At 42.8% G+C, this 26,459-nt stretch overlaps 1 protein-coding gene across 4 annotated transcripts in view; it reads left to right on the forward strand.

Moving 5' to 3' along the window:
* Window positions 1–26,459, forward strand: part of LOC129697502 (cullin-9) — a 143,391-nt gene that overhangs the window by 91,637 nt on the left and 25,295 nt on the right. For all 4 annotated transcript variants that reach the window (XM_055636136.1, XM_055636135.1, XM_055636137.1 and 1 more), the window contains exons 27-34: window positions 844–973; window positions 1,328–1,530; window positions 5,650–5,918; window positions 10,134–10,497; window positions 11,133–11,273; window positions 14,936–15,100; window positions 24,959–25,122; window positions 25,614–25,707. In XM_055636136.1, coding sequence (XP_055492111.1) covers window positions 844–973; window positions 1,328–1,530; window positions 5,650–5,918; window positions 10,134–10,497; window positions 11,133–11,273; window positions 14,936–15,100; window positions 24,959–25,122; window positions 25,614–25,707 — 1,530 coding nt within the window. The remainder of the gene's footprint in view (window positions 1–843; window positions 974–1,327; window positions 1,531–5,649; window positions 5,919–10,133; window positions 10,498–11,132; window positions 11,274–14,935; window positions 15,101–24,958; window positions 25,123–25,613; window positions 25,708–26,459) is intronic.

Below are 26,459 nucleotides of genomic sequence, written 5' to 3' on the forward strand. Positions count from 1 at the left end.
GCTGGTGCAGGATTTCCAAAAGCTTAATCTGCAAGTCGAATCGGTAGTAAAGAAGGCAAACAAAATGCTAGCATTTACTTCAGGAGGGCTAGAATACAAAATCAGGGATGTAATGCTGAGGCTCCATAAGGCACTGGTCAGGCCACATTTGGAGTATTGTGAGTAATTTTGGGCACCGTATTTGAGGAAGGATGTGCTGGCACTGGAGAGGGTCCAGAGGAGGTTCACAAGAATGATACCAAGAATGAGTGGGTTAACTTATGATGAGCATTTGACGGCACTGGGTCTGTACTTGCTGGAGTTTAAAAGAATGAGGGGGGACCTCATTGAAACGTACTGAATAGTGAAAGGCTTGGATAGAGTGGATTTGGAGAGGATGTTTCCACTAGTGGGAGAGTCTAGGACTAGAGGCCATAGCCTCAGAATTAAAGGACGATCCTTTAGGAAGGAGATGAGAAGGAATTTCTTTAGTCAGAGGGTGGTGAATCTGTGGAATTCTTTGCCTGCTGTGGGCATTACAAGCCCACAGAAGGCTGTGGAGGCCAAGTCAATGGATATTTTTTAAGCAGAGATAGATTCTTGATTAGTATGGGTGTCAGGGGTTATGGGGAGAAGGCAGGACAATGGGGTTAGAAGGGAGAGATAGATCAGCCATGATTGAATGACGGAGTAGACCTGATGGGACGAATGGCCTAATTCTGCTCCTATTACTTATTACCTTATTGGATTAAATAACTTGTCATGTGAAGAGTTGCAGGGACATGAGGGGCTGAAAATAATTGTGATCCAAAAGATTCTTGGGTTAAAATGTCTAACTTTTTTTTTTTAATTTTCATCTAAAAGGAAGTTTCTGTGGAGACCATTGTAAAATCGACTGGCTTATCCCCAGTTCTGATCATACATGCGTTAGAACCTCTGATTGGAGAAAATCATATCCTCATTCAACAGGACATTGATCAAGATCGTCTCAAAGGTATAACTCTATAATTCCTATAATCTACCATGATGTTCCCACATTGCAGAATATGTTGGGTTTCTATATGAAAAATATTTAAAATTTTCAAGTAACAGGATTGATGAGGGTGGTAGAGTAGATCTCTATTTTTCCCAGCAAGTTGCGGGTGTATAGGGTAATCAGGCAAAGGGAAATGAAGACTGATGGAATTGCTTCCCTGGGAATTGACATCGATCTGATGTGCCAAATGGCCTCCTGTATCAAAATAATTATCAATGTCCAATCAAAACCTGAAACCCTTGGGATGTGTGGGATGTAGCAAAGGAAATGTTGCTGGTGGTGCTAACCATTTTCTATATTTGTACACTTCAGGGGTCTTGAGGCTAAATGATGAGGTGTTGGCCAGAGGATCAGCAAAGAAAGAGCACTACTCACTGCTGCCAGAGCAAACTTATTTAAATGTGGACGAAGACGCCGCTGGCACATTGGAACGCAAGAGGAACATTATCTATTGCGTGATTATTCAGATTATGAAATCGGAGAAAGAGCTTCATATTGATAATCTTGTCTTCAAGGTAATTATTCTGAAAGGAAAAGAATGCTGGAAAAGTCAATGGGTCAGGCAGAACTCGTGGGAAGAGAAACAGAGTGAATGGTTGAGGTTGAACCTGAAAAAGAGAGATATATATATAATGAGTGTGGGGGAAAGATAGATATAACAACGGGACGATAGACACAACATGCTGGAGTAACTCAGCGAGACAGGTAGTAGCTCTGGAGAGAAGGAAATGGTGACGTTTCAGGTCGAGACCCTTCTTAGAAACATAGAAATTAGGTGCAGGAGTAGGCCATTCAGCCCTTCGAGCCTGCACCGCCATTCAATATGATCATGGCTGATCATCCAACTCAGTATCCCGTACCTGCCTTCTCTCCATACCCCCTGATCTCTTTAGCCACAAGGGCCACATCTAACTCCCTCTTACATATAGCTAATGAACTGGCCTCAACTACCTTCTGTGGCAGAGAATTCCAGAGATTCACCACTCTCTATGTGAAAAATGTTTTTCTCATCTCGATCTTAAAAGATTTCCCCCTTATCCTTAAACTGTGACTGACCCCTTGTTCAGTCTTCAAGTCTCGACTCAAAACATCACCTATTCATTTTCTCAAGAGATGCTGCCTGTCTCGCTAAGTTACTCCAGTATTGTATGTCTATCTTCAGTTGAAACCAACATCTGCAGTTCCTTCCTACATATAACAAAGGGAATATCTCTCGTTGGGTTGCCCTGGGGATATTCTACCGATGACTGGTTGATTATTGAGGGAAGTTGGGAAGAAAATAAAGAAAGGAACATATAACTGTAAATGGCTTGATTGTAATCATGTATAGTCTTTCCGCTGACTGGATAGCACGCAACAAAAGCTTTTCGCTGTATGTCGATACATGTGACAATAATCTAAACTGAAACTGATAAAAAGTTTGTACTTTAGGTCATCTGCATCAAACACTTTAGGAGAAAGAAAAACTGAGCTAAGATGAATAATCTAAGCAGAACTAGCCAGTTCAGACATAATAGAAATGCATTACCTGAAATTATTGAAATGGGTATTGAATTCCAAAGGCTGCAAATCCACTTGGTTCCTCCAGTAGGTATGGGAGCTTGCCTGTGCTCAAATTACATGTCTTTTAGTGGAATATGTGGAGCAAATTTTGTTTCAGTCTATCTGAAGCCTTTCCTTCGATTCTTCCTGTTGTCAGCTATTGTATTGGCACTGCATACGGCACGTGTAGAATTCCAAAATGTCATTAATTTTGCTGCTGATTTCTACTCTGCTCTCACATTTGACGAGGACCATCTTCCCATTCAGGATTTCTCAGAGGATTGCTCAGTCATAAACATGCGTTACAAAAGACACAAAGTGCTGAAGTAACACAGCGCGTTACTCCAGCACGTTGTGTCTTTTTAATAAACCAGCATCTGTAGTTGCTTGTGTCAACATCCATTACAAGCCCACAGATTTGAACTGTTATCTTGACTAAATTACTTCTTGCCCTACTTTCTAAGGAATCCACTCCATTCTCACAGTTTCTCTATCTTTGGTGTATCTGGTCAAATGATGGAGATTTTCCATCCCTCTTAACCAGGGGTCTCCAAACTATGGCCCGCGGGCCACATCTGGCCCGCCACGAGATTTTATCCGTCCCGCAGCAAGCTCTCAACACGTTCCGTGCAGCGGGCTATTTAGTGGGTTCCCCGCCCCTGGTCCCTGCACCACAGACAGACAGAGAGAGAGAGAGAGAGAGAGAGAGAGAGAGAGAGAGAGAGAGAGAGAGAGAGAGAGAGAGAGAGAGAGGGAGAGAGAGAGGGAGAGAGAGAGGGAGAAAGAGAGAGAGAGAATACATTATATTTATAAAACTGACATTTTTTTATTTTTTCCTACGGCCCGCAAAAATGTGCCAAATATATAATGTGGCCCTCATACTGAAAAGGTTGGAGGCCCCTACTCTTAGCCATCAAGTTCAAGTGAGTTTATTGTCATGTGTCTCTGATAGGACAATGAAATTCTTGCTTTGCTTCAGCACACAGAACATAGTAGGCATTTACTACAAAACAGATCAGTGTGCCCATATACCATTATATAAATATATACACACATGAATAAATAAGCTGATAAAATGCAAATAACAGATAATGGGTTATTAATGATCAGAGTTTTGTCCGAGCCAGGTTAAATAGCCTGATGGCTGTGGGGAAGTAGCTATTCCTGAACCAGGTCGTTGCATGGTTTCCATGGCTTCCCTTCCACCATAAGGGTTAAAAGCCCTTAACCACATCTCACTTATTTCCTGCACATCCACTCTCAACCCTCCTCCTAAAGAGAATAAGAATAAGATTCACCTGGTCCTCAGCTTCAGCCCAACAGTCTCCACATTCAACTGATCATTCTTGGCAATTTCTGGCACCTACAGTAAACTTCCACGACCAAACACTCCTCTGGCTCCTGTATTCCAGCACATGCTGCATATTTTGTTGTTTCACCAGGTTGATTCTTCATTCTGAGTATGTCTGGTGCCAAACCTGACATGATGCCCTCTTGCACTCTTCATTGTCTTAAAGGAAAGTGGCCATGGGATTGTAGATATATGATGATACCATGAATTATAAAAAGTGGTGCACGACCATCTTAAGTTTAGTTTAGTTTAGAGATTCAGTGCGAAACAGGCCCTTTGGCCTACTGAGTCTGCACCGACTAGCGATCCCCGCACATTAACATTATCCTACACACACTAGGGACAATTTACATTTATAGAAAGCCAATTAACCTACAAACCTGTATGTCTTTTGAGCGTGGGGAGAAACCGAAGATCTCGGAGAAAACCCACGCGATTACGGTGAGAACGTACAAACTGTACAGACAGCTCCCGTAGTCGGAATCGAATCCGGTGTTGAAAGTGCTGTAAGGCAATGACTCTACTGCTGCGCCACTTTGCCGCCATAACTCTAAAGATCAGTGTAATATATCTATTGCTTAATCCCCTACTCACCCCAATATTTTACCTTTGTTCTCACTCACCTTTTCCTTGAAATGAAATAGCCTCCCAATCTTTAACCAAAATGTAAAGCTTTCCCAATAAACTTGAGTATTGCTGATGTTTTAAACCTGACAGATAACTGCTGCGCGTTAGGTTGTGTGAAGTCATTGAGAGGCAGAGGCGACAGCTCATAATGTCAGCACAACACATTATGAAGTGTGGAGCAAGTGGTGAATGGTACCTTCCCCAGTGAGACTTGTATTCCACTTTACATCACACACCTTCCATTTTGGAGCAGCAGAGGTGTTAGTTTAGACAGGGATTAGCTACCTCAGCTATGGTGTTAGAAAGCACAAGAAGGTTGTTATTTTCCCAGCATTCCTGAGGGAGTGCTCACTTCCATGAATAGATCCTGCTCCATCGGCATCAGTTGTTCTCGACTATCTCACACGGGTAGCTAAGAATTACATCTGACATTGTGTGTCAGTCAAGCTGGACCAAATACACATTTTCACCAAACTGGGAATTCTAGCAAAACCCCCCCTCCTGGGCTTTCATGCTGTTCCTTGTTTGAATGCAGTTCACTCAATGAAGACCCAAGTTGTACTCTGGATTATTTTTCCCACTGGGCTTCACATTACATCGGACTATTTACTGAACAACCCTGTTAGCAGGGGATTGAATGGACGAGTTCAGCCTTGTGAAACATTCAAGAATGAGCCACTAATGGCATGTCCAGAACAAGGGGGTCACAGTTTAAGGATAAGGGGGAGATCTTTTAGGACCGAGATGAGGAAAACATTTTTCACACAGAAAGTGGTGAATCTCTGGAATTCTCTGCCACAGAAGGTAGTTGAGGCCAGTTCATTGGCTATATTTAAGAGGGAGTTAGATATGGCCCTTGTGGCTAAAGGGATCAGGGGGGTATGGAGAGAAGGCAGGTACAGGATACTGAGTTAGATGATCAGCCATGATCATATTGAGTGACGGTGCAGGCTCGAAGGGCCGAATGGCCTACTCCTGCACCTATTTTCTATGTTTCTATGTCTCAGTCAATTGACACAACAGTTTATTCAGAATAAATGAACTATTTTAGATAAGTGAGTAGACCTGCAGTTTCAAAGTTATTACTAACATTGGGTCACTGAATCTTTTGCAGGTGATCGACAAGTGTCAGAACCAGGAATTGAATTCAGCGAATAGATTACTTCGCTCTAATTGCAGCAATATGGATGTTCTGTCCTGTATCATGCACCTTATCAACAAGGGTTACATCAGACGCAACGAGGACAACCCTCACATTCTGGAGTACGTGCTTGAGGATCCAACAACCCCACGAAAAGGGCAGGCACAAATAATGCTTCGAAAACTTGATTCAAAGGCCACGGGAAAAAACAGCAATGATAAAGAGTATCTATCAGTATTTAGGTAACACCAAAATACCAGTGGTCCACATCTATGTATTGATTAACAGCAACTGTGTGACTATGACTACTTGTCTTTTGCACCAAATTGCAACTTTTCTAACAAACTTTCAGAGGGAGGGACAGAGGCAGAGACATTCAGTTTGTTAATGGAGACATTTTATTTTGGAACTAATTGACCAGTCACTGCCAATCATAAGGAAATTGATTTGTGTGCATTTAATTGGTCAATTGTCCAGTCTGATGTAGCCTAGAATAGAGCAGGCAATTTCCATCCAATAGCCGAATTAATACCTCGAGATGAAAGGTTTTCCATTTCTCACTTGCCAAAAATGTAGTGTGCCAGGTACGCATTGACAGTATCTTCATCCCTGTAGTACCTAGAGCAACCATCATTCTTCATGCATGAGTGGAACCACTGGATATCTTGTTTATTCTCCTCCTCACCATGGAAGCTTTGGAGTGATGTTCTCTCTAACCTTTGCTCACTGAAATCAGCTAATTTGGCACAAACAAAATGACCATGTTCCGTACCAGTTAAACTCAGCAGAGCTGTTTGGACAGTCTGCTTTCCAAGTTTATAAACTGAGAAGGGCAATTGGTAATATGCATGATCTCTATTGCTTCTTCAGCTCACAGCCTGGTAGATTGGTGAAATAAGCACTAGATGCAAGGTATGCACAATACAAAGTTGGGTGGGGACCTGCTGTGAGTAATTGGTTAGTCCTGACAGAGTCACCACTACTGTTGGGAGTAAAATTGTATCTGGAAAATGTCACTAAGATGGATTGGATACATGCTTTCGGGAGCCACAGAGAAAATACACAATATCAGAAATGATGTAACTGCTTTATTGAACCTGGTTGCCAAAACTGCTCGTATTAGCACGTAACCAGATTGTACCAGTAATTGGAATTAGATTGTTTCATTTCAACCAGTGATGTAATAAAATGGTCTTTACAAATTTTTGATCATCAAATTGCCCTCTTGTTTTATTCTATTGTAGTAGTGGCTAAGATAGATTAGATATGATCTCACTTTCCAGGGCGTTGATTCCAAAGATCCTCACATTTGTTAGAGTTGTGGTTGGGTGGCAAACTTGGGGAATTACATAATGCAGATACCGATCTTTCACCATTAATTTGGTTTTTGAAACAGGACCAGCCCATGAGCATGATCACGTTTCTTCCTTACAAGTTTTCCATAACTTTGGGCATAATTCTGTGGGACTCCTCAATATCACAGCAGCATTTCATCAGGGCGTCGAAGGTTGGGAGACTGTTTTGACTATTGGAGGGTATAATATGATTGGGATTGAGCCACATGTAGTTTCAACAAATGTGTGTTCAGTCTGATTGTGCCCTGTGCTCCATTTACCTCAATTTTCCTCTCTTTGTTCTCTCACAGTAATGCCCTGTCTAACTAAAATATTGGTCCAGATAATTCCGGTTGATGCTGGATTTGCAGTTAGGGCTGTTTCTTTTGTCTTTGTGCTGATTGAATATTTCTTGTAAAACTGATTTAAAAAAAAATAGTTATTGCCCTATCAGAGGAAAAGTATTGTCTGGATCCGTATCCTTGTGCCATTTAGAAGATATTAGATCACACTAGCTTTGTAAACATAAGTTCAAGCAGCCAATCTCCACTATTTAACAGTTTGCTCTGCGCTGTTATTAATGCAAAGGCCATCCTTGAGTTGTGATGCCCCAAATTGACTGTAGCCATCCAGGTGAATCTGACCGAGTCTCTGTACAGTTGAACTGCTTTTATATTCCAACCCTTGTCATGGAGGATAAATCTGGGGCCCAAATCACTTTACCCATAAACATAGAAACATAGAAAATAGGTGCAGGAGTAGGCCATTCGGCCCTTCGACCCTGCACCGCCATTCAATATGATCATGGCTGATCATCCAACTCAGTATCCCATACCTGCCTTCTCTCCATACCCCCTGATCCCTTTAGTCACAAGGGCCACAGCTCCCTCTTAAATATAGCCAATGAACTGGCCTCAACTACCTTCTGTGGCAGAGAACTCCACAGATTCACCACTCTCTGTGTAAAAATGATTTTCTCATCTTGGTACTAAAAGACTCGGTAGTCTTATCCTTAAACTGTGACCCCTTGTTCTGGACTTCCCCAACATCGGGAATAATGTTCCTGCATCTAGCCTGTCCAACCTCTTAAGAATTTTGTAAGTTTCTATAAGATCCCCACTGAATCTTCTAAATTCTAGCGAGTACAAGCCGAGTATATCCAGTCTTTCTTCATATGAAAGTCCTGCCATCCCAGTCTGATGAACCTTCTCTGTACTCCCTCTATGGCAAGAATGTCTTTCCTCAGATTAGGATCTCTGGATTAACGCTTTCTGGCCTCTGCTTTAAAAAGGTACTCTGACTTATCTTTCTTGAATCCAGACTGAATAACTGGGTAGCAAGTAATGCTGCCGCCGCACAGCTCCAGAGATCTAAGTTTTATCCTGACCTTTAATGCTATCTATGTGGAGTTTACATATTCTCCCTATAACCACATGTGTTTTCTCAGGTACTCCGGTTTCCTCCCCCATTCTAAAGATTTGTTATTTAGGTTTATTGACAACAGTTAATTGTTCCCAGTGGTATAATCTGAGGGTATAGTGGTCAGTTGGAGAATTAAAATGGTTTAATATAGGATTAGTGTGATTAGATGCTTGAAAGTCAACATGGACCCAGTGGACTGAAGGGCCTGTTACATGATCTTTGTCTCCAACTTTGCACTTAAATTGTACTTTGTCAGGATCTCGCCATTAACTTAATCTGTAAGTGGCCCATGGTAACTATTCCTTAAAATTTCCCCAGCCGTATTATTTTATAGATAGAAACATAGAAAATAGATGCAGGAGGAGGCCATTCGGCCCTTCGAGCCAGCACCGCCATTCATTGCGATCATGGCTGATCTTGGCCCCAATCAATAACCCGTGCCTGCCTTCTCCCCATATCCCTTGATTCCACTAGCCCCTAGAGCTCTATCTAACTCTCTTAAATCCATCCAGTGACTTGGCCTCCACTGCCCTCTGTGGCAGGGAATTCCACAAATTCACAACTCTCTGGGTGAAAAAGTTTTTTCTCATCTCAGTCTTAAATGGCCCCCTCTTTATTCTAAGACTGGCCCCTGGTTCTGGACTCGCCCAACATTGGGAAAATTTTTCCTGCATCTAGCTTGTCCAGTCCATTAATAATTGTATACGTTTCTATGTTCTCTACAGACCTTCCCTCAGTTTTTTGCTGAAGCCCCAGTACAGGTATTTGAGGGACACTACTTGTCACAGTATAACATGCAACAAATACCCTTGTCCTTCATCCTACATACACATCTTGCCTTTACCTTCAAGTTCAAGGTACTTAGCTTGATCATTTGTAAACTCCATCAGATACATGCCTCACCTGACCAACCTTTTTGGTTCCCTTGTGCTGCCACGGTACTGCTGTTGTCCTTAACTGCAAACACAAAATGTGTCCATTAAACACTTGCCTGCATCTGTGTCTAGTGTGTCAACACACTCAATCACTGATGTATGTATTAAAATATCACTTGGTATTCTATCCCTTGCAAGTTTCTCCTGTGAAGCTGAAGCATTCTCTAGACCTATCCAGTATCCACATGCTAACACTTTCTATTACTGAACCTAATTAAAGCATTGTTATTAGCCTAATTGAGAACAACTGACAAAAATGTTGGATGAACCTGAAGTTCATTTGATCCATTAGGTTGATCTACTTGATCTTTTAGTTCAGACTCCAAAGCAAATGTGAACCACCTTAGTCCCAATAATAGTCTCGCAATTGCCCCAAAATCTATACTTGTCAGAGAGAAAGAGAATTCATGAAGCACACTTTCATCTCTCAGTGTGCTTCACCAGCAATGAGTTAACTATTTAGTGATGTTGGTTTATAGAGCAGTCTGACACCCACACTTCAAATCAAGTTAGCATAAATGGCATTAAACTTTGTGATCAGTTTTAATGGTGATGATAGTAAAGGAATGGATATTAAGAACTTCTTCTGTCATGCAACCACCTGAGCCTATGGATGGGGCACCAGCTTAGCAACATCATGCACTTTTTAAAATCCAGCATTGAAATCCATTCTGCTTGTTGTTTGAATAAATGTGGCAGATGGTTTGGGCTCTGCGCAGGCCATACAGTGCTCCTAGGTTAAACTTTTTTTTTGGTTTATTCTAAGCTTTGACGGATCACAGTGTGCAGAAGATGGAGCGCTGGAGACTGTGCTCATGTCAATGGGGCGGACCATGAGCCAAGAGGAGGTGCAGCAATTGATAGTCCAGACTGTGCTGCAGGTAGCGGACACACTCAGCATCTCCACCGATGTAGCGCAGCATTTGCTTATTCACAGCAAGTGGAATGTTGACTTGCTGGTCCAGCGATACGCCGAAGATGATGAGGTCCTCTTGGTGATGGCGGGTCTTAAGGTCCGGAACCCACAAACTCCCAGCAGCCCAGTCACCCAGTGCCCTGTTTGTCTAAACCTGCTTGCTAATGATAGTGAATCTGCTCCCACCCTCTGCTGCACCCACTACTGCTGTAAGGTGAGTTTTCTTCTTTCCTACGACGGAATCTATCCCCGGTTTGCAGGCCTGTGGCATTTTGTCAGAGAGCTGGGCGAAGGCATGAGGTTTGCAAAGGTTCATTATACCAGTGAGATGAAAGAGGGAGCAAGTGGTGGATATGTAACAATGTGTGGGCTTATGAAGCCTGTGTATTAATGGAAAGGTTGAGCAGGTGAGGCATGTATCTGATGGAGTTTAGAAGAGATGGACTATATTGATAGTGAATATGGAGGGGATGTTTCCTCGAGTGGCAGAGTCACTTTTATCATCCATTTATGATAGATGAAGCAATTCTAAGTTGCAATGGGAAACAGAGGGTTTTGAATAACTTTATGGCAGAGGTAGATAGAAACTTAACTAGCAAGGTGAAATGTTGAAACAGGTAGAGGCGTGTCGAGTTGAGATTAGCCATGATCCTGGGGAATGGTGGAGCAGGCTCATGATGCTGAGTGGTCTATTCCGTTTCCTTACTCATAGGTTAGTGAGTACAGTCCTTCTGATACCTGCAAATAGTCCTTGCCATTGATTGTAGGGTGTGAATGAAGCAGGATGATGACTCAATTTTGGGTTATTGGTTATATTTTTATGTATTATTGATCTTTTTGTGTCCTCAGTCCTGCTGGAGAGAGTATTTAATAACCAGGATTGAACAGAACTTGGTGCAGAATTGTACGTGTCCAATCTCTGACTGTCCCGCACAGCCCACCAATGAGTTTATCTATTCTATCATATGCGATGGTGAGATTGCAGCCAAGGTAAGAAATTAATTAATTTAGCAATTAAATAAAAAGAATGGAGAAAGGCAATTCAGATAACACACAACCCAAGCAATCTTGCAATTTCATATTGAGGAAGAAAGAGCAAAACTGACATTTTATTGGATGCTTTCCACGAATGAAGGATTTATGGATTATTAATAGCAGGAAGCAAAATGTGAAACTTTCAGTTATTTATTTGTATTTTTGATTGGAAAGTAACAACATGATATATCACTTGGGAACTGCTACTCTTTGATCTGACCCCATAGTTTGCAGTTTCCTGGCGATGGTCCCAATGTTTGGTGTCAGAAGGTGCTGCTAAGAATCTTAGCAAGCAACTGAAGTACACTTCAAAAATGGTGGCATTCAAGCTGCTGTATATGACAGTGGAAGGGATCCTGAATGTTGGGCTCCTTGAGAGTTATTAGAGCTGCAAACATCTAGACATGGGCAGAGTGTTTATTACATTGGTAGTGAAAGGTTTTTGGGAATAAGCACAAGAGTCCCATGCCACAACTTATCAAGCTCCTGAAAAACATGAATAGATAAGTGGCTGCAGCAGCCTATGGCTTATAGGGAGGCAGGGCAGACAGAAACATTCCTCTAAAGGAATCTCAATCAACACTGGGACCTGTCCTGGAGAGTCACTGGGAAATCCTCCCATCCTGGTATGCATCCATCCCTCCCATTACCCCTGTCACCCTGCTTTTTATTCCCTTATATGCTCCTCTCCCAGCTCCCTGTCTGGTATTTTGTCTTCCACCTGTCCCATTATATGCATATCAATAGACAAGAGGTGCAGGAGTAGGCCATTCGGCCCTTCGAGCCAGCACTGCCATTCACTGTAATGGCTGATCATCCACAATCAGTACCCCGTTCCTGCCTTCTCACCATATCCCCTGACTCCGCTATCTTTAAGAGCTCTATCTAACTCTATCTAGAAAGCATACAGAGAATTGGCCTCAAGTGCCTTCTGAGGCAGAGAATTTCACAGATTCACAGCTCTCTGGTGAAAAAGTTTTTCCTCATCTCCGTTCTAAATAGTCTACCCCATATTCTTAAACTGTGACTCCTGGTTCTGGACTCCCCCAACATTGGGAACATGTTTCCTGCCTCGAGAGTGTCCAATCCCTTAATAATCTTATATGTTTCAATAAGATCACCTCTCATCCTTCTAAAGTCCAGAGTGTACAAGCCCAGCCCCTTCATTCTATCAACATATGGCAATCCGGCCATCCCGGGAATTAACCTCGTGAACCTACGCTGCACTCCCTCAATAGCAAGAATATCCCTCCATCTGGCTCTATTTCACTCCACTTGATTCCTTTTCAGACATCCTTTTGTCTTCTTTTCATCTTTAGCCTTTTATTATTATTATTATTATTATTATTATTTATATATTATTTTATTATTATTATTATTATTTATAATAATAATATACATTATTTCCACCCATCTGCCAATCACCTCCCCCATCTGCCAGTCCCTCCAGAGATGCTGCCTAACCCGCTGAATTCCTCCAGCACTTTGTGCTTTGCTCATGATTCCACCATCTGCAATTTCTTGATTATTTGAATTTCCTTTATTGATTAGAGTCATAGTCATACAGTGTGGAAACAGGACCTTTGGCCCAACTTCCCTAAAGCGACCAACATGCCCATCTATGCTAGTCGCACCTGCCTGCCCATACCCTTCTAAGCCTATTCTATCCATGTACCTGTCCAATGTTTTTTCAATGTTGTGATGATACCTTCCTCAACTATCTCCTATGGCAGCTCATTCCATGTACTCACCACACTTTGTGTCAAAAAATAAATTGCCTCTTGGAATCCTATTAAATATTACACTCTCACATTAAAGCTATGTCCTCCAGTTCTTGATTCCTGTGCTCTGGGTACAAAAGTTCTGCATTTACCCTATCTGTTACTCATGATTTTGTGTGCTTCTGTAAGATCACCCTTCAAACTCCTGCACTCCAACAAATAGAGTCCTGACATGCTCAAACGCTCCCTATAGCTCAAGGCCCTGAATCTTGGCAACATCCTTATAAATCTCCTCTGCACCCTTTGACAACATTCTTCCAAACAGGGTGCCCAAAACTGAACACAATACTCTTCCTGCAATGCCACTTTCAAGGAACTGTGGACCTGCACTCCGAGATCCCACTGCTCTGCAACACTTCCCAGAGCCCTACCATTCACTGTGTACGTCCTGCAATATTGACATTCCAAAATGCAACCTCACATTTCTCTGTATTAAATTCCATCAACCATTCCTCAGCTCACCTGCCCAACCGATCAAGATCCTGTTGCAATTTTTGACAACCATCTTCACTATCTACAATACCACCCACTTTTGTGCAAACTTGCTAATCATGCCTTCAGTCTGAAAATCAACCTTCCACCATCACCCCTTCTTCTTTTCAAGAAGCCATTTTTCTATCCAGTCAGCTAGCTCTTCTTATATCCCATGCAATCTAACCTTCCATAGCAGCCCTACCATGCGGAACCTTGTCCAATGCCGTGCTGAAATCCACGCCGAAAACGTCTACAGCTCTGCCCTCATCACATCTTCTGTCACATCTTCAAAAACCCCAATCAGATTCGTGAGACATGACCTCCCACATGCAAAACCATGCTGACTATTCCCTAATCAGCCCTTGTCCATCTAAATGCATGCATATCTTATCCTTCAGATGCTCTCTGGTTAATTTATAACTACAGATGCCAGGCTCACTGGCCTGTAGTTCCCAGGCTTTTCCTTGCAGCCTTTCTTAAATAGAGGCATTGCGTTTGCCCCCATCCAGTTTTCCATAATTTCACCAATACAATGACGACTTGTAAATCTCAGCCAGGCCACTTGCAACCTCTTCTCTAACTTCCTACAATTTCCTCGGTAATAACTAATCGAGTCCGGGAGCCTTGTCTACCATCATGCATATCAGGACCTTCAGCACCTTCTTGACCGTAATACTGACTGCCCTCAAGACACTTCCATTGATGCCCCAGTGTAGAGATACAGTGTGAAAACAGGCCTTCGGCCAACTGTAGTCAATACTTATTATCAATATCCCATTCACACTAGTTCCATGTTATCCCACTTTCTCATCCACTTTCCTTGCCCATTTGGAGCAATTTACAGAGGACAATTAACCTACAAATCCGCACTGTTTTGAAATTTGGAAGGAAACCGGAGCAGTCACAGGGAGAATGTGCAAACTCCACACAGACAGCACCCGAGGTCAAGATTGCACCTGGGTCTCTGGCACTGTGAAGCAGTAACTCTACCAGCGGCGCCACTGTCCCGCAACCTGTGTCTTCACTAATTTTCCCCATAAATTATTTTTCCCACTTTCCTATCAACTCTTCCCAGATTCTTCAAAAATACAGCAGCATTTAAATTAATTGGACTCGTTGTTCTGGGGTTTATTTTCAGCTGGTCCCCAGCATACGACCCAGCATTTCCATTGTAAAGTATTTCTAAGTTTGAAGATGTGGACTAATTCTCTAATGTCAGCAAACACCTGGAAGGCAAAGCAATGTCTAAAATCTGTACAAAGGGTAGAATTTAGGGTGAATTAAATGGCCGTAAATTCAATGCATTGTAGACTGATGCTATCAACCCTGAGATTTCAGACAATTTTTATCCTTTTCCTACAGTATTCAAAAACACTACTGCGTGGCTACGTGGAGTGTTGTTCAAACCTGACATGGTGCACCAATCCCCAGGGTTGCGATCAGATCCTGTGTAAGGAGGGGATTGGTAGCATTGGTACCTGTTCCAAGTGCTGCTGGTCCTCTTGCTTCACTTGTAATTTCCCTGAGGTAAGCATGTTTTATTAATGGTCGTTGCCTCCCTAAAATCCAGACAGAGAGTGTGTTGCACTGTGGGATCAAATGCACTTTGGATGGGATGCTAACCTAAGAAACCTTCAATGAATTCGAAAGATTTCTCTTTAGAGTCTCAGCTACTATTTAACTGGCATATAAAAACACCGGCTGGCTGGGCGGGTTTCTTCATTACATAAGCAATTATACTTCAGAAGTCCAATTCCTTGGGACTGCCTTCACAAGTTGGACTGCAGGTGCCTCGGCCTCACCTTCTCAAGGGTAGTTAAGCATGGGAAATAAATACTGGGTTTGTCAGCAATTCCTACATCAGTAAAATATAACTTCAAAATCATCCTGAACCAATTTGGGAAGACATGAGGTGGTGAACCTGAGAAAGAAAAAGTAAATTTCACATCTTTGGACAGAAGCAGCTATATGAGGGTGGGTAGCGAGAGTTCTTTCTCCATATACTTGGGGTGCATGGTTTCTGTCTAAAGATTGCTGAGTTTGGACTGAACCAAATAGGATGTTAGTGAATTTGCCAATTCAGACAGGTGACAGAGGTTATGGGGAGAAGGCAGGAGAATGGGGTTAGGAGAGATAGATAGATCAGCCATGATTGAATGGTGGAGTAGACTTGATAGGCCGAATGGCCTAATTCAAATCCTATTCCTTATGACCTTAATTCCAGACTCAGTTCTATTGAGTTCTTCCCTGAAGAATCAGTTTTAGACAATTGTCTCTCTTTCCTTGCGCTCTTATTAAATTGAATCGTTACTCTCTGTAACCTAGCCTCAATGGCTTTGAACTGTCCTTCTCCACTCTTTAATCATATATTACTACTTCTAAAGGTACTCATTGCATTCCAGGGGTATGGCCATCCTCTATCCCAATTATGACTAGTTACTGGTTAGTAGCTAGTCTCACCTAATCATGTTGTTGGCTGTTTAGCCAGGATGGACATCAGTAGTTGTCCATCTTCCAGCACGCGATTAGAGATGATGGAGACCAAGACACATGACTGATTCCTTGAGCCGTGGCTGACACGGACACAACACACTGACATGAGAGTGGGGAAGGACATTTGGGGTGCTGGCTACGAATGGAGGTTTATGGAAAAAGGATTTCCGAGTTAGTAACAGAAAGTGATATTTTGTTGGCGACACTTTTGCAGTGGCAGTAAAATTGTTTCGGAATGGGGCTTTAGAGATGGCAGTGGAGAAGAATGTTGTCTGGGTGATACCAGTGAAAGTTGTGGAAGGAAATTAAGACGATGTCATGTAGAGATATGTCATGTAGAGATACGCCATAAGATTTGTCAATTTCCCTTTTATTGAAGAATTTATCTGAAGAAAGCTGCATTTTCCTACATCATAGAAAGGTTGGGAAGTTGCTGATTAAAGATGAAGCTGTTGAGGTGAATCTCACTCTGTGGCTCTTGTAGATTATAATTGCTCAAGTGATCATCCAAATATGTTTTAAATTTGATGATGACAATTACCTTTGTGCAGTGATTTCCAGATCCCCAAAAGTCATTGGGTGAAAGATTTTGGTCAAATCCTGTTCTTGATCCATTAAAGTTCTCCAGGAAAGAAATGTGCCATCGATAGCTGGGCTAACCTATGTGTACAGACCTACCCATGTACAGTGCATTGAGAAAGTATTCAGACCCCTTCACTTTTTCCACATTTTGTTACATAGAAACATAGATAGAAACATAGAAAGTAGGTGCGAGAGCAGACCACCAGGTCCATCGAGCCCGCACCGCCATTCGCTCATGGCTGAACACTAAACAGACACACTTACCCACAAACAGTAGACACAAGACACAGAACACAAGACACTACCCTCCCCTTTATACCGCTATCACCCCTCTCCACCCCAAGAACCTCGTGATCTCCTGGGGGAGGCAAAAAACCGGATAAAAACCCAGGTCCAATTCGGGAAAAAAAACCGGGAAATTCCTCTCCGACCCCAATCTAGGCGATCGACACTTGTCCAGGAGATCACTCAGGTCTTACTATACTAACCATACCTAGGTCCATATCCCTGCCCTCTCCCCATAGCCCCTTATCCCCTTGGCAGCTAAAAAAACATCTATTTTAGTCTTAAATATATTTAAAGTTTCTGCTTCCACTGCTCCCTGGGGCAGTGAATTCCATAAATTAACCACCCTCTGGGTGAAGAAGTTCTTCCTCATCTCAGTTTTAAAAGAGCCCCCCCTTATTCTGCAACTATGTCCCCTAGTTCTAGTTTCCCCGATCATTGGGAACATCCTCGGTGCATCCACCCGATCAAGGCCCCTCACGATCTTATATGTTTCAATGAGATCGCCTCTCATTCTTCTAAACTCCAAAGAGTAGAGTTCCAGCCTACTTAACCTTTCCTCATATGTCAATCCCCTCATTGCAGGAATTAATCTTGTAAACCTTCGCTGCACTGCCTCCAGGGCTAGTACATCCTTTCTTAAGTATGGACCCCAGAACTGTACACAGTATTCCAAATGTGGTCTCACTAATACTGTGTACAGCTGCAGCAAGACCTCCGTGTTTTTATACTCAATCCCCCTAGCAATAAAGGCCAAAACTCCATTGGCCTTCCTGATTGCTTGCTGCACCTGCATACTAACTTTCAGTGATTCATGTACTAATACCCCTAGATCCCTTTGCGTTGCATTACAACGCAGCTCCTCTTCATTTAGAAAATAACTTGCCCTATCATTTTTTTCCCAAAGTGAATGACTTCACATTTATTAGTATTAAATTTCATCTGCCAAGTTGTTGCCCACTCACCTAGCTTATCTATATCCTTTTGCAGACTCTTCCTATCCTCCTCATCCCCTACTTTTGCTCCCATTTTTGTATCGTCCGCAAATTTTGATATATTACACTTGGTTCCCTCCTCCAAATCATTTATATAAATTGTGAACAACTGGGGTCCCAGCACCGACCCTTGCGGAACCCCGCTAGTTACCGGTTGCCATCCCGAGTATGAACCATTTATCCCCACTCTCTGCTTCCTATTTGTTAGCCAATCCTCTACCCATGCTAATATACTACCCCCAATCCCATAATTTTTTATTTTTAGCAATAGTCTCTTATGTGGCACCTTGTCAAAAGCCTTTTGGAAGTCCAAGTATACCACATCCACCGGTTCCCCTTTATCCACCCGGGTTGTTACTTCCTCAAAGAATTCGAGCAGATTCGTTAAACAGGACTTCCCCTTCACAAAACCATGTTGGTTCTGTCCGATGAAGTCATGTTTATCCAAGTGCCCCGTTAGTGTTTCTTTAATAATTGTCTCTAACATTTTACCCACCACCGATGTTAGACTAACCGGTCTATAGTTACCCGCCTTCTGTTTACTTCTTTTTTTAAATATAGGTGTTACATTGGCCATTTTCCAATCCACTGGGACCGTTCCTGCCTCCAGGGAGTTTTGGAAAATTATCACCAATGCATCCACAATCCCCACCGCTATCTCCCTCAAGACCCTTGGATGTAATCCATCAGGCCCAGGGGATTTATCCTCCTTCAGTCTCATCAATTTCCCTAATACCACCTCCTTGGTGATCTTAATAGTATTAAGCTCCTCCATTCCTACCGCCCCCTGTTTATCCAGCGTTGGAATATTTTTTGTGTCTTCTATGGTGAAGACTGATACAAAATACTCGTTTAATGCCTTTGCCATTTCCATGTTCCCCACCAACAACTCTCCAGTCTCACCCTCCAATGGACCAACGTTCACCTTAGCCACCCTTTTTCTTTTTATATAGCTATAAAAACTCTTACTATTAGTTTTTATGTTGTTCGCTAAATTCCTTTCATAGTCTATTTTCCCCGTCTTAATTAATCTCTTAGTTATTTTTTGCTGACCTTTAAATGCTTCCCAATCCTCTACCCTCCCACTATCTCTGGCTACCTTATATGCCCTTGCCTTCAGCCGAATACTATCCTTTATAGTTTTACTGAGCCATGGCTGACTGTTCTTACCCCTTTTTTTCTTCATAGGAATAAATTTTTCTTGAAGGTTATACAGTATACCCTTAAACGTACACCACTGCTCATGTACCGTCTTATTCTTGAGTCTGCTATCCCAGTCAACTTTGATCAGCTCAGTCCTCATACCTTCATAATCCCCCTTATTTAGACTAAGCACCCTAGCCTGAGTTTCAACCTGCTCCCCTTCTATTTGAATATGGAATTCGACCATATTGTGGTCACTTGTTCCCAACGAGTCCCTAACTATGACATTTTTAATTAATCCTGCTTCATTACACAGGACCAGATCCAAGATTGCCTCCCCCCTTGTCGGTTCTGTGACATACTGTTCTAGGAACCCGTCTCTAATACTTTCTATAAACTCTTCCTCTAGTCTACCCTGCCCAGTTTGGTTTGCCCAATTAATATGAAAATTGAAGTCCCCCATGATTACAGCAGTTCCCTTTTTACATGCGTCAACTATTTGCAGATTTATGTTCTGACTAACAGCGTCACAGCTATTTGGAGGTCTATAAATTACACCCACTAGTGTTTTTTTCCCCTTATTATTCTCTATCTGTACCCAAGCTGTTTCACTATCCTGATCCTTCAACGCAATATCCTTCCTCTCTATTGCCGTTATTCCCTCCCTTATTAAAAGGGCCACCCCTCCTCCCTTTCTTTCCTGTCTATCTTTCCTAATTGTCGAGTACCCCTCTATATTTAACTCCCAGTCCTGATCCCCTTGCAGCCATGTCTCCGTAATGGCCACGATATCATAACTATATATACTTAATTGCACCGTTAATTCATTTATCTTATTACGAATACTCCGTGCATTTAGATAAAGCACTTTCAGATGATTTTTACTACCCTTCCTTTCCGTTTTTGCCCCTTTTACATCTAAAGCTTTATCTTCACACATTCTGTCTCCTGTCACATTTTGACTTTCCGCTTCCCCACTGATACCCTGCTCTATTTCCTCTACCCCTGCCGTTATTACCCCCCTTGATACCTCCCCCCCGCTACTTAGTTTAAAGACCTCTCTACTGCCCTAGTTATATGATTTGCCAGGACCCCAGTCCCAGCACCGTTCAGGTGAAGTCCGTCCTTACAGAACAGATCCCCCCTGTCCCAGTACTGGTGCCAGTGGCCCAAGAAACCAAACCCATTATTCCCACACCAGTCTTTGAGCCACGCATTTAGCTTCTTAATTTTACGTACCCTCGCCGATTTGGCCCGTGGCTCAGGTAGCAATCCGGAGATCAGTACCCTCGAGGTTCTGCTTTTTAATTTATTCCCTAACTGCTCAAACTCCTTCAGCAGATCCTCCTTCCTCGTCCTTCCTATGTCATTGGTCCCCACATGGACCACGACCACTGGATCCTCCCCCTCCCACTGCAAATTTCTCTCCAGCATCGCAGAGATATCCTTAACCCTAGCACCGGGTAGGCAACACAGCCTTCGGGACATGTTCTGCTGGCCGCAGAGAACCCTATCTACCCCCCGAATAATACTATCCCCTATCACTACGGCATTTCTTCTAACTCCCCCCTCTTGAATGGCCTCCTGATCCACGGTGCTGCAGCCAGGTTGCTCATCCCTCCCACAGCCCCTGATCCCGTCCTTACATTGAGTAAGAGCCTCGGTCATGCTCGTCAGGGACAAGGGCTGTGGCTCCTGCCGCATCTCCTCCTGGTTCCCCCTACCTGCCTCGCTTATGGCCACACCTTCCTTTCCTTGCTCACTGCCTACTGAATTAGTTAAACTGGTCGGTGTGACCATCCCCTGGCACAAAACATCCAGGTAATACTCCCCCTCCCTGATGTACCGCAGCGTATGAAGTTGGGTCTCCAGCTCATCAATGCGGAGCTGGAGTTCCTCTAGCCTCAAACACTTACTGCAGCTGTAGGGATCTTCTACATCAATGGTGTCGACAAATTCCCACATCTCGCAGTATTGGCACATCTCCTGACCGCCCATCTTATATAAGTAATTACTGGTCCTATTTAAGAATCCCCTACTGTATTGATACACCCCTTATTTATATAATCCTACCTCCTATAAATGGGAAAGTACTCACCCCAGCCGTAAATTACCTACTGGTTTGGCTGTCTAGTGGTAATTCCGTCCGCTCTTCCTGTCTGGTCCACTGCTCCCTTGCAGTGCGTGGCAAACCTCTTTGCCTCTCCCAGAATCCTTAGCCTCTCAAGCGTATTGCGTGGTCTCCTCTCTTCAGCCTCCTCTCCGAAGACTCTCGAGCCAAAGACTCACACTTCTCGAGCCAAAGACTCACACTTTTCTCACAGGGCACTTCCCTCACTAGGCCGCTCACTCACTGCCGCTCGCAAAGGGCTGTCCTGCTTAAATTGACTGATAAATTGCCTATTTACCAATTTACACAGCCAATTCCTCAGTTTTCAACTGTTTTCACCCCTCTCCTCACACTTGGGCTAGACCCAATCAGTGGTATCTCTAGCTAATCTGTTGCTGCTGTTGCTCCTCCCAAATCTACAGCAGTACTGAACAAAGACGGTGCGTCCTTGGCTTTTTAACTGTTTTCAACTGGTTTCACTCTGTTACAGCAGTTACGTTACAGCCTTATTTTAGAATTGATTACATTCATTTGTTTTAATCATCAATCTACACACAATACCTCAGAATGAAGACGAGGAAACCGATGTTTAGAAATGTTTGCAAAGTAATTAAAAAGAAATAACTGAAATATCACATTTACATAAGTATTCAGACTTTGCTCTGACATTCAAAATTGAGCTTTGGTTCATCCTGTTTCCATTGATTATCCTTGAGATGTTTCTACAACTTGATTGGAGTCCACCAGTGGTAAATTAAATTGAGTGGACATGATTTGGAAAGGCACACACCTGTCTATATAAGGTCCCACAGTTGACAGGCATGAGATTTCTCCGCGGAAATCTGTGGGTTTTGATTATTCGGTAAAAAGGGAAGAAAGAAAGAAATCGGTTTTAAAATGGCTTTCCGCTTTAGCGTCACACCGTCTGCCTGCATCGTCAGCGTCTGCGTCAGCTCGAGCTGGGCCACATTTATGCTCATCCCCCCACCCCCTCTCCTGCCCCAACTCTGACCTCCCCCTCCCCTTCTCCCCGCACTCTATCCCTCCCCTAGTATAACTTTCCCCTTACCCCCCCCCCCAACATGTTAGAAGCCAATTTTGCGCAAAAATGGAATCTGTATCAAGACTTGGCAAACCCATGAAAGATAATGGGAATACATCGCATCCATCTAGTATGACTTGTTACAGTGTTAAAATAAAAACTGTTTCATTTGAAAAACAAAAGCATTCAAGAGTCGGTATGTCATAGACACTACAATGTTATATTTTTTACCTGATTCAATCAGGTAAAACATGTTATTGTAAGGTATAATTAAAAAAAATTACAGCATATATTAAGGGTAAACAAGCAAGGAAATGGTGTCATTTCAAGGTATAATTATCAAAAATTCTTTGGATAAAGGGGGCGCTGCCCCCTTCTACCACCACCAGGGGGGGGGGGGGGGGGGTGCTACCCCCTGGACTGCCATCTTCCCCTTTTTTCAGTTTTTGCCTGTCTCATGCCTGGACAGTGCATGTCTGAGCAAAAACCAAGCCAGACGAAGGAAATGTCCGTAGACCTCCGAGACAGGATTGTGTCGAGACACTGATTTGGGGAAGGGTATAAAACAATTTCTGCAGCATTGCAGGTCCCGAAGATCACACTGGCCTCCGTCATTCTTAAATGGAAGAACTTTTGAACCACCAGGACTCTTCATAGAGCTGGCCGTCTAGCCAAGCTGAGCAATCGGGGGAGAAGGGCCTTGGTCAGGGAGGTGACCAAGAACCCGATGGTCACTCTGACAGAGCTCCAGAGTTCCTCTGTGGAGATGGGAGAAACTTCCAGAAGGACAACGATATCTGCAGCACTCCACCAATCAGGCCTTTATGGTAGAGTGGCCGGACGGCTGTCATGTGCGTCTGTAAAAGGCACATGACAGCCCGCTTGGAGTTTGCCAAAAAGCACCTAAAGGACTCTGGTCTGATGAAACCAAGATTGAACTCTTCGACCTGAATGCCAAGCGTCACGTCTGGAGGAAACCAGGCACCGCTCATCACCTGGCCAATACCATACCTACGGTGAAACATGGTGGTGGTGGCATCATACTGTGGGGATGTTTTTCAGCGGCAGGAACTGGGAGACTAGTCAGGATCGAGGGAAAGATGAACGGAGCAAAGTACAGAGAGATCCTTGATGAAAACCTGCTCTAAAGTGTTCTGGACTGCTGACTGGGGCGGAGGTTCACCTTCTAACAGGACAATGACCCTAAGCACACAGCCAAGACAACGCAGGAGTGGCTTTGTGACAAGTCTGTGAATGTCCTTGAGTGGCCCAGCCAAAGCCCGGACTTGAACCCGATCGAACATCTCTGGAGGGACCTGAAAATAGCTGTGCATCGACGCTCCCCATCCAACCTGACAGAGCTTGAGTGGATCTGCAGAGAAGAATGGGAGAAATTACCCAAATACAGGTGTGCAAAGCTTATAGCGTCATACCCAAGACTTGAGGCTGTAATCGCTGCCAAAGGTGCCTCAACGAAACACTGAGTAAAGAGTGAATACTTATGTAAATGTGATATTTCAGTTATGTCTTTTGAATTACTTTGCAAAAATTTCTAAACACCTGTTTTTGCTTTTTTATTATGGGGTATTGTGTCTACACTGATGATTAAAAAAAATTAATCAATTTTAGAATAAGGCTTTAACGTAACAAAATGTGGAAAAAGTGAAGGGGTCGGAATAGTTTCTGAATGCACTGTAGGCGACTGAAATAAATGCCCCCTGAAATGGCCTCGCAATCCATTCAGTTGAAGGGCAGTTAAAGATGGACAGTAAGTGTTGGCTTTGCAAGTGAGGAGCAGAAACAGAAAATTAATAAATAAAGTTTAATCCCCTAATTATTAATTACGAACGAGGTATTTCCCTGCTTCCTTGTTTGATCCCTTAAGCATGTTTTGTCAAAAAGGTTGATGTTATCTGCATGTTTTAGTTAAATCTCCTCATTCTCTCCTGTTGCAAAGAAAACAGTGATGTGGCTATTGGCTTTAGGCTGAAGGGCTTGTTACAGAATTTTGATGAGGTCACACCTGGAAACTGTACAGTTTTGATCCATTTAATTAAGAAAGGACATATTACATAGTTCAAAGCAGCAGTTTACCTGAATCCGGAGAAGAAGAGATTGTGTTATGAGAAAAGGTTGAACAGGTTAAACTGATATTCATTTAGATGAATGAAATGGGATCTTATTGAAACATGGATTTGAGGTGTTAGTGGGGTGTTTGATATGTTTATTGGTGACAGAATGTTTCCCCTTGGGTTAATTGGTAAATAAGAACAATAATTTCAGAACAAGGGTCACTTTTGGAGAAATTTCGTCTCTGAAGGTTGTGATTCTTTGGAGTTCTCTATCCTGGAGAGCCGTGGAGGCCTGAACATTGAATACATTGTTCTGAGGTAGATTGTTGGAAGATGGGTAAGTTGAGGGCCATATGGAAACTTGCAGGAAAGTGGAATTTGAGCCAGGATATTATCAGCAGTAATCTCTTTGCTATTTTGTGAAATACTGCAAACTGGAAATTTGAAATAAAACACAAAATGTTGGACATTTTCAGGTTAAAGAAAATGATTTTCTGTTCTACTTTAATAAGTGTAAAGTAGTTTATGACACTTGTTTGAGTTTGTGTCGACAACTCGTGCATCAGCGGCTGCATTAATCCAACAGCTGTCCCTTTAACTTGAGGTGTTGGAGCCTCTGAGCAAGCTTCCTCTGATCCTGCCTCCCTTCCCCTCATGTTCTAGGCTCACTACCCTGCCAGCTGCAGCCACATGTCACAGTGGATGGATGATGGTGGGTACTACGAGGGAATGACTGTGGAAGCACAAAGCAAGCATCTCGCAAAACTCATCTCCAAACGATGTCCAAGTTGCCATGCACAGATTGAGAAGAATGAAGGTTGCCTCCAGTGAGTCTTTAAAGAGATAAGGTCTTTGAATTTTATTGCTAAACAAAAACTATTCAACCCAATGAAATAGCTCTCCCTCTTCTCTCTATTCTGTATTGATTTCCATCATGCTGATCTACATATCTACTCTGATTTCTCTGAATCCATACAAGCTGATTCAAAAATCGACACACTGGACACGTAACTGTAAATACTGCAATATCGAGCGATAAAACAACGCTGCAGTAATTCAGCGGGTCAGGCAGCATTTTTATCACCCCTACTACAATCAGCTTGAAGAAGGGTCCTGGCCCGAAATGTTGCCCACCCATGTACTCCAGATATGCTGCATGACCTGCTGAGTTATTCCTGCATTTTGTATTAATTAGACACGATCTAGTTTTCTGTTTGCAACTGTCAACGAGTCAGTGAAAACATTATGTGATATAAAGGGAGTTTGGCATCAAATATTCCTAAACACTTTTGCGCCTGATTATCTGTGTCTCTTACAGTATGACGTGTGCCAAGTGTAATCATGGATTTTGCTGGCGGTGTCTAAAGCCATGGAAACCAACACACAAAGATTACTACAACTGCTCAGCCATGGTGAGATCACTCCCTATCACCAGAATGTCTCAAGCCACAGTAACATGTGTTTTCCTTAGCTGTAAATGAGGGTGAATGGTTGGGAGTGAACACAGTCTTTTTGATTTTAACATTTAAAGCTATGAGAATTTGACTGCTTATTACAACATAGCTACCGTGATTCCAATCCAGATTTACATTGCATATTCTATTCAGTTTTTATTTTTCTCCTATTTTACTCCCATATTGTTTCATATTCTGGAACAGACCATAGCTGTTTCCAGGTTTCAGTACCTAGCACTTTGCTTTTTTGAGTCAGTTATGAAGTACATCAAGAATTGCCTGGGTTTCAGCAACTAAGTTACAGAAAAAGGTTGAACAAGTTAGGGCTTTATTCTTTGGAGCGCAGAAGGTTAAGGGGGGACACTTGATAGAGGTCTTTAAAATTATGAGAGGGATAGACAGAGTTGACGTGGAAAAGCTTTTCCCACTGAGAGTAGGGAAGATTCAAACAAGGGGACATGACTTGAGAATTAAGGGACAGAAGTTTAGGGGTAACATGAGGGGGAACTTCTTTACTCAGAGAGTGGTGGCTGTGTGGCATGAGCTTCCAGTGAAGGTGGTGGAGGTAGGTTCGTTTTTATCATTTAAAAATAAATTGGATAGTTATATGGACGGGAAAGGAATGGAGGGTTATGGCCTGAACGCAGGTGTATGGGACTAGGGGAGAATACGTGTTTGGCACGGACTAGAAGGGTCGAGATGGCCTGTTT

The sequence above is a fragment of the Leucoraja erinacea genome, chromosome 5 (genome assembly GCF_028641065.1).
Source record: "Leucoraja erinacea ecotype New England chromosome 5, Leri_hhj_1, whole genome shotgun sequence".
Lineage (NCBI taxonomy): Eukaryota > Metazoa > Chordata > Chondrichthyes > Rajiformes > Rajidae > Leucoraja > Leucoraja erinaceus.